Source organism: Ailuropoda melanoleuca, chromosome 12 (assembly GCF_002007445.2).
Source record: "Ailuropoda melanoleuca isolate Jingjing chromosome 12, ASM200744v2, whole genome shotgun sequence".
Lineage (NCBI taxonomy): Eukaryota > Metazoa > Chordata > Mammalia > Carnivora > Ursidae > Ailuropoda > Ailuropoda melanoleuca.
In genome coordinates this window covers 41,609,495-41,627,970 of record NC_048229.1, presented here as the reverse complement: position 1 = coordinate 41,627,970, position 18,476 = coordinate 41,609,495, and the positions used below count along the sequence as shown (strand labels likewise).

The 18,476-nt window shown below is 57.6% G+C and overlaps 1 protein-coding gene across 1 annotated transcript in view; it reads right to left on the bottom strand.

Moving 5' to 3' along the window:
• The window catches only part of PEPD (peptidase D), a 115,613-nt gene extending 97,182 nt beyond the window's left edge, over positions 1–18,431 (bottom strand). The window contains exons 1-3 of the mRNA XM_034672751.1: positions 18,355–18,431; positions 9,934–10,117; positions 7,806–7,933 (exon numbers count right to left, since the gene is read on the bottom strand). Coding sequence (XP_034528642.1) covers positions 7,806–7,933; positions 9,934–10,117; positions 18,355–18,371 — 329 coding nt within the window. The 5' untranslated portion in view covers positions 18,372–18,431. The remainder of the gene's footprint in view (positions 1–7,805; positions 7,934–9,933; positions 10,118–18,354) is intronic.
• Positions 18,432–18,476: the final 45 nt, after the last annotated feature.

Sequence of the window (18,476 nt, the reverse complement as noted above, 5' to 3'; positions counted from 1 at the left end):
TCAGGGTATGGCCATACTCAGCACAGGCTGCCTTCCCGCCCCCAAGCCCAGACCATAAAGCCCCGGGCCCAGCCCTGCCCCGACACAGACTCGAGCAGCAAAGGGCACGGGGCCACAGAGTGAACGCTGAACCACACCTGCCTCCCCTGACCTCCCCCAGCTGACCTCCGCTCGTCCTTGGAGCCCATGCCCCTGGCCACCTGCAGCAAGTATCTGTAGACCAAACCTCCCCCTCCACCACCAGTGGGCCCAGCGGGCAGCCAGCCAGTATACCCTTTGGGGCATGAAGTAACCTGCCTCCCAGGAGCTCCCCCACGGAGCCTCTTTAGAGGAAAGTTCTTAAATTAACATTTTAAAGAAGTCAATATCAGTATTACTCATTGTGATGAGAAACATTCAAGCTTACTCATCATCCCTGAAAAATCAGCCATGAGAAGACAGAGACAAAGGGAGGAGGAGGTTGGGCCACCTCCCAAAGGGCTCCCGGTCATGGTCGCAGTGCAGCATGGACTCCCTAGACTCCTGGTCAGTGGCTGAGTTGATGTCACTGCTGGTGACAGGGCTCACACGAGGTGGAGCACGAGCCACGAGGGGAGGGTGTCACCAGCCAAGTCTAATGACGCACACATGCCATCCTGCGCCATCCCACGCTTGGGCATCACATCAGCACGGGGGCATATGCCCCCAGCCCGCCTGTGATCACATGGTATTCTAGTCACCAAGTGTTAGATCCGAAAGAGGCCTCAGGAGAAAACAGCAGATGGTTCTCAGCCTGTGCTTCCTGGACTCTCAAGGGTGAGCAGATGACGGGGGTGAGGGTGCCAAGGACAGTGTGCCTGGGGAGGCCCAGAGGGGACAGGGGAGGGAGCACACTTCCAGACTTGGAGATGACCACCTCCAAGAGCGAGCTCCCTGTGCCTGTGAGACACCAGTGACCAAAGTCACTGGCCGGGAAAGAGAAGCCCACTCCCCTCCCTGAGCCCCGCACCACTCCCCTCTCCACTCAAGCATGCATCAGACAGATTGTGGCCAGGAAGCAGGCAGCGTGGACCAGGGAACAGATGGGCGGGCCTTGGGGACCAGCAGGGAGCTCAAAGCCACACGCAGTGAGCACCCTTTTATCTTCTCTGAAGGGGGCACTGGGTGTCAGGCTCTTGCTGTTATTAATTAAGTTTGCACAATGCAGTCACATTAGCTTCCACGTCCGAGACAGGACTCAAAAAGTTAAATGGCCAAAGTCTGGCACGGCCATTAGCACAGCCTGAAGCAGCTACAGGGCAGAACGGATGATAAGCACCTCACCCGGACGCTGGAGGCCCCGTTCTCTGTCTACCACGGACAGCTCACTGAGCCTTGGCGACTAAGTGGTGACACTCAGCCATGCACAAAAGCACATGCCAGAAGGGTGAGGTGGGGCCATCGGTGTCCTCACCACGTCCACCCTCGACTGTACCGGCTGTGGTCCCAGCTCCAGGACAGATGCCCCACATCCTCAGCAGGTCTCCAACCCACCTCTGGCCCCATCACTTCGTCACTTGCAGCTGTGACAGGCATCCAAAGAAAACACCCAGAAGATTTGGGAAGTGTCAAGAACCTGCTTTCGAGGGATGCTCCATACAGGGGGCATCTCAGCCACCCCCCCCCAGGGAATGTGTGCCTGCCTGCCTGCCCTGCCCAGGAGTCTTGGCGGTCAGGCCTCTGCACAGACCTAGACTTGAGATCCGGGAACGTCTCCGTGTACTCAGCCTGAGGTCAAGATCTTCACAATGCGGAAGCAGAGGAGATGGGAGGAGGAGGGGTAAAGGCGAGGCAAACACCAGGTAGCTGTGACCTGTGGGTGGCCCCGAGGCTGCACACTCGCCTGTCCAGCCCTCGCCTGCCAGCCACAAGCCATCCACTTGCCACAGGAGCCAAGGAGCAGCCAGGGCCAGCCAACCTAACCACTGCCACCCTGATTATCTGGGAGGAAGTGAGGGCGGGTGCCAGCCCCCACCATGTGCCCCTTGCCCTCCTCCACGAGGTTGAAGGACACAGTCCAGAGCACCCACTGGGCCTCAAGGGCCAAAATCACCCAATTACCACAGGCCTGGTTCTCAACAGGAATGACCACTTGACAGATATAATCTGAAAAGCTGTGAGCATCTTTTTTTTTTTTTTTAAGATTTTATTTGTCAGACAGAGAGAGCAAATGGACAAGCAAGGGGGGCGGCAGAAGGAGAAGGAGAAGCAGACACCCTGCTGAGCAGGGAGCCTGATGCAGGACTTGATCCCAGGACCCTGGGATCATGACCTGAGCCGAAGGCAGATGCTTAACCAACTGGGCCACCCAGGCGCCCCAAGCTGTGAGCATCTTTTCTGGCACTTTGCATGCCTTTCTTTACAAAAGGGCAAAGATGATTAAGTTTTGAATACTACTTATTTTTCATGTTTGGGGGCTAATTATAGTAAAAATAATTTAAATGTCACCCAAAGGGTTAAGCCAGCCACTAGAGGCTCCACAGCCATGATCCGGCAGGGGTGACTGAAGAAGGAGCGACATGCCCACAGAGCCATACAGAACCAGCAGGAGAGGTCACCGGGCACCTACGGACCCACCGAGTGCCAGGCTGGTGGCAGCCACGAGAAGGGCCTGCACCCTGCCCTGCCTGGAGTCTGCGGTCCAGCAGGGCAGCACATGCCACATCCCACCATACTGGAGATCCGGATAAAGCCACTGGACTGGGAAAGAGTGGGTCAAAGGGGACGTGGACCCCACCCCAGAAATCCTCCCTTCAAAGGAAGGAACAGCTTTGGTGGCAGAGAGAAGAGAGCGCCCCACTCAAAGGCATTTGTGCCTTCACCACCAGCAGCTGGGCCCGGCATGACTTAGAGCAGGCCTTTCCCAGAACTCAGGGTCAGGGTCGACACACTGAGCAGCAGCACCCGGTGCGGGGCCTCCTGTGGGAAGGAGACGTTAAAGGAATGCGTGTGGTGTGGGCACGATGGAGCCCTCGAGAATATGAAATTGCCAAGCACAGGTCTTGCCGGCCAGCTGCCCACCTGTGTGTGGTTAATGAATAAATAACAGGACCAAATTACAGCAGTCACCATCAATTTCCAGCGGCCAGAGTCCGCCTTCAGCTGCACACAATGCCGCTGCCTCTCATTCTGCTCCCAGCACAACGCCACCGCTCGCTTCCGAACGGAGGTCGGCAACCACTTCCAGAATCCAGAGGCTGGTCAGAGAAAAGCAGATCTCTCCACAGCAATGCCGGTGCCAGGTCCTGAGGACCACGACAGCGAGTGAGGGGCCACTGCGTTGGGGGGCGGGGGAGGAGAGCACCAGGGCTCCAGAGGTGACCAAAGGAGGCCTGTGGTCAGCAGAGCCAGAGCCCCAGGACAGGTGCCTGAGGATTCTGGCACCTGCCCAGCCGGGAGGCCAGGCTCCTCCAAACCGCCTGCACGAGGAGCCAAAGGAACTCACGCAGTGTCCTTAGGAAGGCCCTCACCTTCCTCAGTGCCCCACCAGCCCACCCTGTAGACAGAGGGAGACGGGGCGAGGCCACCGGGCGGGCAGAGGCAGCCGTGGTCCACGGGTGTGTAGGGGTGGGGAATGGTGGCTGCGAGAAACCACACAACAGATGTAATCCCCCACTCCACGTGCACACATACATACCACGTGCCATACCACACACAGCACCTCATACCACACTGTACCACGAGTACCCACTCTATACACACCCCGCTCCATGTGCACACGCACACACAACTACCTGAGACACACCATGCCGCGTGCACGCCCTGCCCCCGACACATACACACCACATGACCACACCACACTGCACCATAGCACACACGTACCTACACAGCGTGCACGCACACACACATGCACACACCCCACTGCACATATGCACATACACACCACATACCGCACACACCCAAACCACACACACCATACATACACCACACACCCCCACGGCACATCCCCATAACCACTCCCCTGATACCACACACACACATGCGTGCGCGCACACACATACACACACACACACACACTCACCAGCTCAGGGCCTCAGGTCCAAAACCCCGGAGAAACTCGCTCCTGGGCAGTGCCCTCCGTAGGGTAAGCACCCTCCTCCTGGCAAACCGCACATCAGGCATCCTGTCTCACATTCCAAGCCCACCGTCTCAGCCAGGGACAGGAGCAGAGCACAGTCAAGCTGCAAAGGTTCTAGGAGCGTCCCCCAAATTGGCCTAGAGTCACTCACCCTCCATGGGCACTGAAGCTGGCCCGTACTGAGTCACAGAGACAATTTCCTGCCTGCTCAGAGGACCCCAGACACCCCAGTAGCCAAACCTGCCATCAGCTAAGCCTGATTCTGACAAAAATGATGGGAAACACTCACATCCAAAGGCATGAGAATTTTGTAAGCAAAGATTCCAAATGAAAACAAATTAGGAGCTACCACACTCCTGTCCCAGAAAAGGCCTGAGGTGAGGAACAGGCCAGGCAGCAGGCTGCCCACAGGCCCCTCGGCATCTCCTACCCAACAACAGGACCCTGCCCTTTATGCAGGAAGCGGCAGATCTGCAGATGGGAGTGCTGTTTCCCTGGACGACTTTGGAGTGCGGTATCTGCCAGATGGATTCGCAAAAGCCATCAGATAGAGACTCAAAAGGAAGCTGAGCAGCTGAAGGTCAAATGTTCAGCCTGGTGGGTTTTGACTGCAAAGGCCAGGTAATCCCAACAGCCTCACTCCCGAGCCCTATTGATTATGAGAGTGTCTGGAAACAGCCACACGCAATCAGATCTGGCCACTCCCCAACTCCAGCCCCAGACAACCAACCCCTTCACCACTGTCCCTTTGTAACTGAGCCTTCTCTCCCAAAGGCTCGGAACATGGCGACCAGGAGAGGGACACACCAGAGCAGGAGAAGGCAAAGGCCTGCTGGGGTGGCCACAGTGGGGAGGCAGGTATGCAGAAGACAAGGGACTAGCTCTCTGCTGTGGAGCCGGAAGTCCCCCTGGGACCAACCTGCTCATTCTGGCCTGCCCGGCGTGGAGCCTTTCCAACAGGGAGACCCATACTGCAGACCCATCTCTACACTCCAAGGTCACACAAACCTCTATGTCCGCACCAGCCAATCAGCTGGCTCAGCAAAGCACGGCCAGGCTAAAGGAGAACTTTCTTTGGTAAAGATTTATTTATTTATTTTAGAGAGAGAGAAAGAGAGAGAATGTGTGGGCATGAGCAGGAGGAGGGGCAGAGAGAGAGGGAGAGCGAGAATCTCCAGCAGACTGCCCGCTGGGCATGGAGTCTGACGCAGGTCTCAATCTTATGACCCTGAGATCGTGACCTGAGCCGAAATCAGGAGTCAGATGCTCAACTGACTGAGCCATCCAGACGCCCCTAAAGGAGAACTTTTAACAGCGGCCCTGAAAACCAGCCACGGCCAAAGCATAGAACATTATTCTAGCATTACTGAGGATTACACTTCAGAATAGCCAACTGCTAACAGCTGTTCCCTGACCAATCAGGTCCTGGGTTTTAAACCCTCCAGTCAAGTGCCATTTGGCTCCCCAGATGGTGGCTGTGGGGAAACATGGTGAGATTTGCTCAGATTTTCCCACTGCATGGTGGAGTTCCCAAGGCAGGGACAGCCCTCTCCGCCCACAGCCCTGGAAGGATGTCCACCCTCCAGGATAGGCACTCCTCGACTTGATGCAAGGCAAAGCAGCAGACAGAAGAGGAGATGCGCTTGGAGCCTCCCTCCGCCATCTGCAGACAGAAAGGGCAGTGAGGCCCTGGTCAGACCCTCCCCTAGCACCCCATCCATGCCCACATCTCACAGTGAAGCCCCTCTGCCCGCAGGACTGGCACTCCCAGAGCCAGCAGACAGGGCCAAGGGGCAGCTCAGAGGGTATCTAGGTCAAAACCATGGGTGCTGCCCAGGTGCTGGGGGCCCTGCTATTTGCAGGATGTGCCACTAGCAGGCAGGGCAGAGGCCACAGCTCTGTGATCACCTCGTGTGCAGGAAGGGTTCTGGAAGAATCCTCTTACCAAGACCAGACCTACACTCCACCAGGAAACTCCTCACCACAGCTGTACCAGTTACAGGGCTTTGTAGCAAACCATACTGATATTTTTCACATTCACGAACTCTGAAGGTTCAGACTTGGCACAGAGCCCAGAGAGGACAGCTTATCTCTGCTCCATGAGGTGTGGGACCTCAGCAGGAGGACTCGAAGGCTGGGGCTTGGAGTCACCCACTCTGGTGGGTGGTCTGGCTGTCAGCCGGGGCCCCACTCCCATCCATAAGGTCCCCCTACATGGGTGAGTGTGGGCTTCCTCGCAGCATGGCAGCTGGGTTCAAGGGCAGGTGTCCCATGAGCAAGAACCAGGAGTCTAGCCACAAGATGACCCTGCCATATTCACCCATCAGGGCAGTCACCAGGTCCCAACCCGAGTCAAGCAGGAGGGAGAAGAGGCCAGCTCTCCAACGGCAATGGCCACAAATATTCTGGCTGCCTGTCCCTGGCATCTTTACCACCTCATTTCAGTGTCACAAAGGTAACCATCCCCACAGTGCCCATCAGTATGATGACAGCCCTGGTGGTGTCTCACGAGCAGCCTTGTCACTGTCCCACAGATAAGGATTCAGCAGCCCCAATAGTGACAAGACCTGCTCTGTGAGGAGGCCATGCCCCGCCATCCGGCCAGCTTCCAGCAAGACTGACACACTGGACCTGCACAGGCCATGCCACCACCCGGAACCTATTCTTCTTTAAAGCAGGGCAGGCATAAGGATTCAACCAGGAGTATGATGAAGGCTGACTCTCAGGGCTACAACAGGACGGGGAGGCAAGAGTTGGGTGACGTGGAACCACCCTTCCACAAGATGACAGAAGAGGTACCTCTCAGGCCAACAAAGGAGGCTCTGGAATTTGCACTGAAGGGCTGGTGGGGGAGGCCCTATCCTGGCCCTCTGCACGGAGCAGCTCCCTATAGCAGCCACAGGCCCACCAGCCCACCTGGTAACGAGTGTTCAGGGGCACCAGGCAGCAAGGGCTGCAACTGAGTCATTAGCCCAGAAGAATCACTCTCCAGGAAGAAATGACACGCCGAATGTGATGAGCATTTAGCAGGATCCCCCGAGTGCCTCGAGCACCCATGGTTAAGTACGGCTTCCACCTCAGCACTTCTGAGCAGGCACAAGGGGCAGACATGGCCAAGGGCCCTGGAGCTGGTAGGTCACATGGACAATCGGGAGGAGGCCTCCGAGCACAGCCCAGGCCCCGGTCCCACACTCCTCACACAGCACAAGCCTAGAGACACCGCCCTGTCTCACAGGTGAGCTGACTGAGGCAGGGCCTCCATCAGAGCCAGAGACAGGCACAGAGCAGGCATCCAGCAACACTCCATGAGGGATGTGCCTTGGAGAAGGGTCCCAGGCTGCCCTCTCTGACCCGAGACATCCCCCATTGACACCCAAGGTGGGGCCATCTCCCACTGATGCCATGCAGGAGTGATGGCCCACTGGGGCCAAAGCCTCCAGCATTTTAACAAAGCTGGGAATCCAGAATTTCAAGATTAAGAAATAGTACCTCCAACACAAAGATGACCATAGGCTGTGAGTGCGGCCCCTTCTTCACCAAGGAGGCAAGGATCTGGCCCCAAGCAGGCTGTAAATGGACCTGACCACTGACACTGCCCTTACCCCCCACTACTCCTTCCCTCCTTGCCATCACAAGCCAGCCCCCCCATCCCACCGCCCCAACCCCAGTGGTCAGCAGACACAGTCACACGGCCCGGACCGCTCCTTACTTTCCCATCCAGGTGGCATAGCTGGCAGGAAGCCTGGGCACAAACAGGGTCGACTTCCCGGTGCCAACATCAATCGTCCCATAGCAGCCTGGATCAGTGACGCCGAATGCCCAGTGAAAGAAAGACTCCTGTGACGGGAACAAGGACCTTGGTTACCGGGTCAGCAGGACAAAAACGTGAGGCACAAGGAGAGAGGTGGGGTGTCATATCGAGCACCCCAGAGAGTCAGCTCAGGCTCCCTAGCTCTTGGGGCCCATCCCCCACCCAGCCTCACATAGTTCCCCACCTGTGCACTCTGCCCCTCTGTGCCAGCGGCAGGTTGCCCACCATCCCCTTCCAGATTTGGCATGGGCAGCCCGGCTGGCTCCTCCCACCCTGCTCTGAGCCTCCTCTGAGGAAGCACGGTCCATGTGTGTGCCCGAGCCCCACCTCCAATCCTCTCTGGCCACACCCCTTAGGCCCCTGGCTAGGCACCCCAGGGCACACTAGGACACGGGTGCCCACACGCCCCACAGGCCCGGTGCAGTGCTACCGCGCCTCTCTGATGCCCCCATGCCCGAAGGCGGGCAAAATGCCACCTTGACTTAGGCACCCAGGCCAGACATCTGCACGGAAATGGATTCCTCCATTTAGGACTTCTTACTTCCTTCTCCCACCCCCGGGGCAGCTGATGACTTCAGTGTTTAGCAATAAACACTGAGCTCAAATAATGTTATAAAGGTATGAAGTGGAGGAGGGTTCTTCTAAAATTAACCTTGCATAACAGCAGTAAGGGAGCCAAAGGCTGAATTTAGGAGATCGGCTTTTAAACTACAGAATACATAAACCTCAGGAGCATCAAGACTAGTCAGAGAAAACTTACTGAGACCGCCACGTCTCTAGCAACCAGGGGACTGCACGCTTGCAGCTGCAAGAACGTGGCACAGGGAAACTTTTCAGCGGGAGCCGCTTTCGACAAAAACACTGCAATCGCTCTCAGCAGCTGACAGCCCATCTGTGTCCTGTGGGGTGGACACAGTCCAGCTGGGGAGGCCACGTCTTGCCGCCCCTCCACACTCAGGTCCCTTTCACATTTCCCTGCCTCCTCCTGGCCTGGATGCCAGATGGCCATGTCCCCTAGGCTCTGCCTGACCCCAGGGAGTTTCAAAAGTTCCCAACATGTCAGGCACCAGCTCTGGGCATGGCAGGGAGGAGAAGAGAGAGCCCTATCCTTAGAGTCCAGAGATGGGATTCTAATTAATCCCGGCTCCCCCTCTGGCAAGTCATTTCCTCTCTGAGGCTCAGTTTCATCATCTGGAAAGTGGGTGCAAAGCTGGGATCGATGAGAGTGGGGCCAGCTCAAGGTCTCTCCAGCTTTCTGGGTGAGCCCCTCTGTTGAGGGTCCTTGCTCCTGCTCCTGGAAACTGAGTGATGCCAATGATTCACAGCCAAGGCCACCACATTTAGGCTGGCTTCCTACAGCTAGGCCAACCTCCACCACTCAGGGTTCCAGAACCTCAAGGCGCCTCTAGTCTACTTCCCGGGCAAAGACATCAAAGCCCAGTGACGGTCACAGAGTCAGCAATGGCCAAGCCGGGATGAATGTGTGGACCTCCCACTCCTGCCCAGCACCCTGTTCCCATGCCTCCTCCTGGCCCTCTACAGCCCGTCTTCCCTGCTGCAGGCAGAATCTGGCCCCAGGAAGTCAGGCCTACCCATCTGCACCCATGCCCAGACCACCCCCCTACCACTCACTCCTGTGGACAACCCCCCCACCCCCAGCCTGGAACACCCACTCCCAACTGCACTTATCAGAATTCACCCTGGCTTTCAGGGCCTACACCAAATACCGCCTCTTCCATGAAGCCTTCTTGCCTGCTTGCTGACCCAGGAATGTCATTTTTCCGTATTCTGACCTAAGAGCTGAGACTGACTGGCATCAGCTCTGCCCCCATTCAGAGCTAGGAGGGCTCTACCCCTCCAGAGTCAGGGCCCCCTGGGTGCCCGGGCCTTGGCCCGCCCTCCGAGAGCTCCTTCAGGGGGGTAAAGTTCCCCAAGGCCCACCAGGCCCGACGCTGGAGGAGGGCGGACAGCCCACCAGAGGCCTGGTGCACAGTGAAGGTGCAGGAAGGCAGCAGGGCAGGCTCACCTGGCGGAAGAGGACCCCGGTGTCGGTGCAGTAGCGCTGGGTGTCCTCCCCGCCCTGCAGCAGCACCACAGCGCCGGCCTGCACAGCCGGGTTCTTTCGCAGCCGCTCACACAGGCGCTGCCTATTCAGGGCGAACAGCGCCAGGGGCACCTTCAGGGTTTCATTCCCCAGCCAAAACGAAGGTCTGCAAAGACATAAGCACATGTCGCCACACGGGCTTCTGTTAGCGCCTCCGAGCACATCCATCACCCACGGTCTCAGGTGACTGGAGTGCCGAGCCTGCTGGGGGAACCCCCCTCAGTCCAAGCTGAGAAACAGCCCCTCCCTGGGCTGCCAAGGACCACAGGGCCTCGTTGACCCCACTCTCCCCTGCTGTCCCTGAGCCCTGGACCCAGAGTGGGGATGATGGAAAGCTGTATCCTGCTTCACCAGCGGGCAGGTGAGGCCCCTGGAGGGAAAGCCTGTAATGGTTTGCAGACGCACTCAACGCCTGCCCTCAAGAAACTTACCATCCATGCGAGAAGGATCTGTGATCTGGCCCAGACAACACTGCATCCCTGCCCTCATGCCTGCATGATGCTATCTTCTCTGCAAGTCACAGACCCAGCAACCCGGGCCGGGACACCCACCTGTCCCCAACGCACATACACAGGACACCCAGTACCAGGGCCCGAGGTGAGTCTGTCTGTGCTGAGGGGACCATGGTGAGATGGACCGGGCAGTGGCAACCCTAGGGGTGCTGTCCTGGAGGACAGTCATCACTGGAGAGCAGGCACTGAGAAAACAGCTTACTCTCCCAGCACCCACTCCCCAAAGCCCACCTGCCTCTGGCCCCTGCATCCCAAGTCTATTCCCGAATTGCTCCAGCATCACGTTTCCCTCCCAGGATCACTCTTCGCATCCGATGTGCAGGAACCTCACCCTCATAAGTAAAAACACTTCCTTTGACTGCCACTCACCTCCAGCAGCTGATTTCTCTCTCCCCTTTGCAGGAAATATCCTTTGCAGAGTCACTCAAGCCCCCCCCCGTTCTGGTGTCCCAGCGGCCCACGCTCTCCTCAGTCCCTGCCTCGGGCCTCAGCCCACCCCTCCCCACACTGTAGCCCCTGCCAGGTCATGGTGACCCCCACTTCCAATCTGCCCATGGCTTCCCAGTCCTCACCCAGCCTCTGGGCACCCAGGACCCTGGGGACCACTCTTTCCACAGCCCCCATTCATGCTCAGGCTCCCTATCTCCTTAGCTCCTCCTCCAGCTGGGGGACTCCCATCTCCAGCCTGGACAACCACAGGGAACTCTCCAGGCTCTCTTTGCTCCCAGCTTTCCCCACAGCTTCTTCTGCACCCACCCAGAAGGACCCTTTACAATGCACATCTGAGTAGGCCCTCCCCTGCCCATCCCCCTCAGCTATCAAGTGCACCTGGAAGAGAGCTACCAGGCACCGAGTGAATCCAACCCCAACTTTGCCTGCAGGGGGATCCCAGCTCTTCCCCAAACACCAAGAACACTCCGTAGGTGCCTGGATGGCTCGTGTTCTCACTTTATCTAGGCCTCTGCAGAAATGGCTGCTCTTCCCAGAGGCTTTCCAGCACTCTGTCCAAACCTTATCCCCTACTCTCCTCACTCCTCTCTAGAGCACACAGCACTGCATAATGTCACCCTGCTCCTGGTGTCCTCAGGTAAAATGTAAGCTCTAGGAAGGCAGGGACCTTGCCTCCTTCCTGAACAAAGGGGGCAGAGGAGGATGGAGATCAAGTCCCAGCAAGGGTGCTGGGGGCTCAGAAGACCCACAAGCCAGGACTGGGGGCAGAGAAGGAGTAGGGCAGGCCGGTGTAACGTGTGCCTGAGGGAGGCCCTACAGGCTCTCCAGCAGGGGCGGGGGTGGGGGGTGGGAGCAGAAGGTACACACGCAGGCCCCGGAAGGCAGGCACGGCCCAGAGCTGGTTCAAGAGAGACGGCTCTGCCAGGGACTGCATGAGAGCCGGGCAGATGGCACCTCCTGCATTCACCTGGCCATGGGCTCCTCAGAGGGGGTTCCTCAGACGTAGGGACACAGGAGTAGGTGACACCTCCAGCACATCTTGGCTCCAATGCCACCTTCTCAAGACAGTCTTCCCTGGCCTTCCTTTAAACTTGTAGCTCTCTCCCCTGCCTGACGCTTGCACCCTCCAGATCCACTCTCCCTGCTCTGCCCAGCCCCCCTTCGGCCAGCACTTCAATAAGGCTCTGGGTGGATTTAGCCCCTGGGAGGCAGGGCAGGAGACCAGAGGGTGGAGGGAGGACAGAGAATCCATTCCCTGCTCCCTCCCTGGTGGAACCTGGAACCCGACTGGCTGGTGGTCCCTTCCCGCGGGACCACAGCTTCCAGGCCTCCCTTCTCCCAGCACCGCCTTCACTGGCTCCCAGCCAGCTTCCCGACTCTTCTCTCCCAGGTCCCCTGAACCTGCCCACAGCACTGTAAACTGATTCTGCATTAAACTCTCTTCACCACCCCTTCGAGTGAGGCTCTGCCAGGTCCCAGGCTGAAGTGACAAACACCTCCTAACATAAATGCAGCCAGTGTTTACGGGTGCTCACTGGGGGGGCTGCCTCCATGCCCAAGAACGGAAATCCCATGGACGCAGATCTGGGTCTGCTCTGGTCACTGCTGCCCCAGTGCCTAGCACTCTGCTTGGCACACAGCAAGTACTCGACAAATATTTGCTGAGTGAACAACTGTCACAAAGTGGGGTCACCCACACAGCTGTGCAGACCAGAAATTGCCACATCAGCTCCAGTGCGGCAGGAAGCACAACCCTGGGGCCCAGCCTGGCCAGAAAGGGTGGAGGGGTCGTGCACACCCCACAATATCCGCAGGACTAGAATCCCCCCGCCGGGTCCCCGGGCATGGGCTGCCGCTCACCATCCCAGAGCGGCTGGATGGGGGCCAGGCCTCCCTCGAGGCTGGCCGCTTTTCTGCTACTTTCCACCACAAGGATCAAAGGGCAGAGGCGGTAGCTCGTAAACATGCCTGCATCCCAGCTGGCCATGTGGTCAGGAACTGAAAGTGCAGCCACCAGCACCCCCGCAGCCCCCCACCCTCTTTCCCCTAGTCAGCAAAGCCCGTGGAGGGGGTGGCCCAGGGGAGCACTTCATCTGCACACACTCCCCAGGGGCAAAGAGGGGGCACCGCCAAGGCACTATGGCAGGTGGCACCGGCCAAAGGTGCCAGAGGCACACAGACTCCATAGCACAACTGGCTGCAAGTGCCCGATTCCAGCCAGCACCCACCCCCTAGCCCTGCCCACCTCAACCCCACCGCTCCTCACCCCTCTCCTGGCCCTCTCTCCTTAAACACACCGGACACCAGCTCTACCTGGCCTGCCACCGTGCCCCCAGGAAGGCTCTCAGAAGGGCTGGGCTTCCTTTCATCCAGAACCTTCTGAGAGGCCTCCATGCCTCAGGCACCTGGACTGGGACCTTCTGGCCTAAGGGCCAAGCAGCCCAGGTCAAGACAGGACACGTGCTAAGAACCCTCACTGGGAGCATCAGCTGCTACTGTGAAGAAAATCTGCAGTGGCACCTAAGCCCCCGTGGGGCTCAGCCACGACAGAGAAGGGCAGGCCAGGCGGGCCGATGCGCTGCAGTCACTCCTTACGGCAGGGCACCCCCAGAATCAAGGCTCATAGAGACGCGCCCTTTGATTTCTCCCAGGGTAAACCAAACGCTGTGAGGGAAGATCGGGGCCAGAGCCAGTGCAGGTGACCTCCCCCAAGCTCAGCAAAAGGAGCACCAATAAAACACCTCCACCTGCTTTCCGCTGGTGCTATCGCTGACACCCAAAACTCAGAAGGCAAAAGCCAGGCTGTCCCCAAGTGCCGGCGTAAATGAGGCAATGGCCGAGGAAGACGGCAGGGGCCTGAAGACTGGCTCTGGGGCAGAGAGACCCAGAGAACAAGCTCCAGCCCCCAAGGGCCAGCACAGCCCTACCAACCGCCAGGGCCCGGGAAGCAGCCAGTGACCGCAAGTGGGGCCGGCCTCAGGGAAATTGTGATGCTGCCTCCCCTGCGACCCACTCCTGTCCCCCTAAACCAGTGCTGAGCACCCCCTCCTCGCCTGGTGGCCACACGCAGGGCTGGAACCCAAGGCCCATGGGGGTTCACACCTAGAATTGAGGGAGTCCATCTACTTGGATGGGAAAAAATGATATTTTTATGGGCTTTAACCTCTCATCCCAGTTTGCATTTTCTTCGATTATTAATGTCAGCAACTAACCACGGCAGTATCAGCAACATATGTATCTGTCACCAACAAGATCACAGGCATTTTCCTATCACGTCACTGATGTCACGGTAGCTCAAAATATCACTCTCATTCATCACTGCTTCAAAATGAAGGTGGTTATTAGGCCTGCTGCTTTTATTAACAGGTTAACAAAGAACCATCTATTACTATATTGTAAATGTATTAATATTTCGATAGCTATATTTCATTACAATTGGTTTTCCTTGTAATCCTGTGTTTTATTTTATGCATTTAAAAACATCACATTGAGGGGCGCCTGGGTAGCGCAGTGGGGCGCCTGGGTAGCGCAGTCGTTAAGCGTCTGCCTTTGGCTCAAGGGCGTGATCCCGGCGTTCCAGGATCGAGTCCCACATCGGGCTCCTCCCCTGGGAGCCTGCTTCTCCCTCTCCCACTCCCCTGCTGTGTTCCCCCTCTCACTGGCTGTCTCTCTGTCACATAAATAAATAAAATCTTAAAAAAAAAAAAATCACGTTGAGAAGGGGGCACAGGCCTCACTGATGTACATGGGGTCCATGGCACAGAAAAGGACAAGGTCCCTGCACTAGAATGTGAGGCCGCTTCTTGATGGGGCCACGCTGCTAAGCTCCCGGCAAGAAAGGCCAGCCAACGACCTCCTGCTTACTCACCCTCAGCCTCCAGGTTGGGCCAGGCACCAAGCCCGCTGGCTGACTGTCAGCAAGGGCAACCCACTCACCCTGGCTGGAAGGGTCAGGGGGGCTAAGCACACACAGAGACCGAGACAAAGAGAGCTATGCGGAGTCAGGACCAAGCCTGGAAAAGGGCCGGGAAGGGCAAAGGGGCACTCGGTGGCCAGTCCACCTCCCACAGACCTACCCTTACCACTCCACCAGGGTCAGCCTGACACCTCTTACCCAGGAGCACAAGGTTCACATTAGGGTGGGGACAGGATTTGATCCTGAACTTGACTCCTCAGGTTACTTTCTCTCCTGAAAAACGCTGACTCTGGTATGACCTATGACCCAACAGGTTCATACCCAGGGCAGCCCACCTGCATTTCCTTGCTGGCAAAGAAAGGCCCTCTGGGGAGCAGCTCCCTGGGAGCCACTCAGTTAAAAATATACAGGAGTTTTGGGGCGCCTGGGTGGCTCAGTAGTTAAGCGTCTGCCTTCAGCTTGGGTCATGATCCCAGGGTCCTGGGATTTAGCCCCGCATCAGGCTCCTTGCTCAGCAGGAAGCCTGCTTCTCCCTCTCCCACTTCCCCTGCTTGTGTTCCCTCTCTCGCTGTGTCTCTCTCTGTCAAATAAATAAAATCTTTAAAAAAAAAAAAAAAAGATTACAGGAGTTTCTTCATCCTACTCAGAATTCTGTCCCCCTCCCACCCACATTCTTCCTCAATCACTGAGAACCTCCTTGCAAAGCAGGACAACACACTGGACTAATTTAGAGTAAATCCCCCTTTTTTTCCTTAGGCACCATGTTAGCCAGCACAAATCACAGGTGGTCACATGGCCCTGGAGGTACAAACTGAACTGGTCCCTGGGCTTCAAGGATGCCAGCAGTGGCAGGAAGGGAAGCAACATCTCAACCACGACTGGCAGGTGTGCTGACACGGAGAAGCATCCCACCAGAGGAAAAACCTGGGATTCTCTATACAGTTCTGAGCAGGAAGCTTGTATCGCCAAGTCAGGAGGGCAGGCGGTCAGGAAAGGTTTCTAGGAGGAGGAATCATCATCTCAGCTGGCCTGCAAGTACGTGCAAAGTTACATCAGAGGCCAAGGGCACTCCAGGGCCAGCAGGTGAGTGGGCACAGGAAAGAAGAGAAAGGAAAAAGCCATGTGGCAGGTCTGGCTGCAGTGGATAAGTCTCAACTCTGACCATGGAAAGCTCGGGCATGGCTCAAAGAGAAGGCAGGGGTCCCTCCCACCAAGTGTCATGGGATGAGGGGTGGAGGGTTGGGGGAGGACTTCAGAACAGACCCTCTTGGGGCTATGGGACCCTCTGTCTCATACTTGAAGCTCCTGCCCAAGCTGGCAGGACAGAGCAGGATCAACCCTGAAACACTCCCCAGGGGAGCTTCTTGTTGCATCTGGAGTTTCCAGTTGAATCTGAGATACTAGTTTAGGACTTCCATTGCTCCCCAAATCACAGTCCAGTCACCTGAGACTTTCACAGCCTCCCCTGACCCACGCTCTGGTAGGATTCTACAAACACCCAAATCCGACTCCCAGGGGAGGCCATGGTCATAACTTGATGGCATAGTGCCTCATTATGCCTGACGACTCTGATCTATCAGAGTGTGCAGATGGGCAAAGAGCTTTGCTGGAAACACACTCAAAACCTCCTCCCTTTAAGAAAGCTGCTAGGGTTTGACCTCAGATTCAAAGTGTCCAGCAGGGCAGCCCCCTACTAGCTTGGGATGGCCCTTGCCAAGGAGGCCCTGTTAAGCTCTGGAAGCTACCTGCACTTCCAGTAGTGCACCTCTCCAAGAATTCTGTCATTCTGTGTCTCCCCACTGCCCCACCTCCCGCCATGGTCCAGAGGATCAGCTTTGCTGTAAGAACCCTCCTTCCAGGATTTGGCCAGGTCCAGGCTCACCCCCATCCAAACAAGGAGTCTGGCTCCTCTGTGCCTTCAGGAGAGCAGGAGGCCAGTATGGAACCCCCTGTGACCACCTGGCCAGCCCAGATATAAAGACAACAGACCTGCATCTGGGCACTGGCCTACACCTATCGCCCAGTCTGCTCCTTCAGGCAGGGTCATAGGCTGGGTTCAAGGATCTGACCCTGGGTTCCTTAACACTCATCTGGGACTTCACATGCATAGTTTTCTGCCTGAGGGGCACCCAAGGACTGGCACACATGTCATCCAGGGATTGAAGCCTACCCACACTCTCCCCTGAGCTCAGAACCCATGCCCCTCTACGGTGCACACCAAACCAGAGGCAGACAGGTGGATGGCAGGCGTCATGTGGCCATCTGCCCCAGTGGCCTGTGAACACCTAAGGGTAGGCCCAGTGCTGTCCCTGGAATACAGCAGGTGCCCACTGTTTCCTAAGCTCTCTCAACCTGGAGGCCACCGAGAGGCCATTTCCTGTTGCCATTCTCCCCAAAGAGATGCAGTCAGCCCACTGGTTCCACCATTCTGATCTCAGTTCCCAGCCTGGCATCTAGGGCAGTGCCCCCTCTCTACCACTTCCCCTCCTAGCCCGCAGCACCACCAGGCCCATAAGCCATACCCATCATTGGGCCTCCCTTGGAACTCACACACAACCCAGAGGAACGATCATCTAAAGAGCACATCCGATTAGATTAAAACCTGTGGATGGCTCCCACCCCTCAGGACAAAGTCTGGAGAAGCCAACTGGGACACCACGCCCTCCAGCACAAGGATGCACCCCATTCTCCCCCATCCCCAGCACAGTCTTAACTCCCAAACTTTGTCACTCACCCTTTGCTCGGATGTTCCCTCCTCTGGGACACTCTCCCCAACACTTCGGTGAACCCCTCTCCACACTTCCTGCTACCAGAACCATTCACCCATTCTTTCCTGCAGCAGAATTTAGGAAGCACCTACTGTGTGCAAGGCACTTACCAGTGAGGCCCAGGAGTGAACCAGGGAAAAGACCCTGACCCTACATGCCAAATGAGAAGACAAGAAACAAATAAAATAAATGTGCTATATAGTTTATCACAAGGAGATAAGGACTGCAAAACGTAGGATAGGTACTAAGGGAAGGCTTCTCTGAGGTGACGTTTGGGTCCTGAAGGAAGCGGGGACGTGCCCTTCTCAGACACAGCCTCCTCCCGGGAGCTCTCGGTCCAGGGCACCCGGCAACGCGGTCGGCCCGCCTGAGGGGCGTGGCCGTGAACGCGCCTGCAGACCCAAGCCCCCACCTCGGCCACACGGCGGGGCAGCCACGCGCGCGGGTGGGGCCTGAGCGCCAGGGTGGCCCCGAGGACCACGGGGCAGCGGAGAGGGGAGCTCAGCCGCCCCTGACTCGGAGCGCTCTGCCAACCGCCCGGCGCTCGGACGCCGGCCCCGCGCGACAAAGCGCGCCGCCCGCGACCACACAGCACGACCAGCGGGGTCGCGGCCTGGCGGCGGGGGCTATCAGCCCGAAGGCTCAGGCCCCCTCTCCGCGCCGCCGGCCAATGGCCAGGGACGGGAGCAGTACTCACCCGGTGGCCGCCGCCATGTTCACCCAGCACCAGCGTCACGTGAAGTGAAGCATCAGCTGAGCCTGGCCTGGTCCCCCTGCGCGGGGCGGGGCCGGGGCGGGGCCGGGGCCGGACGCCCAAGG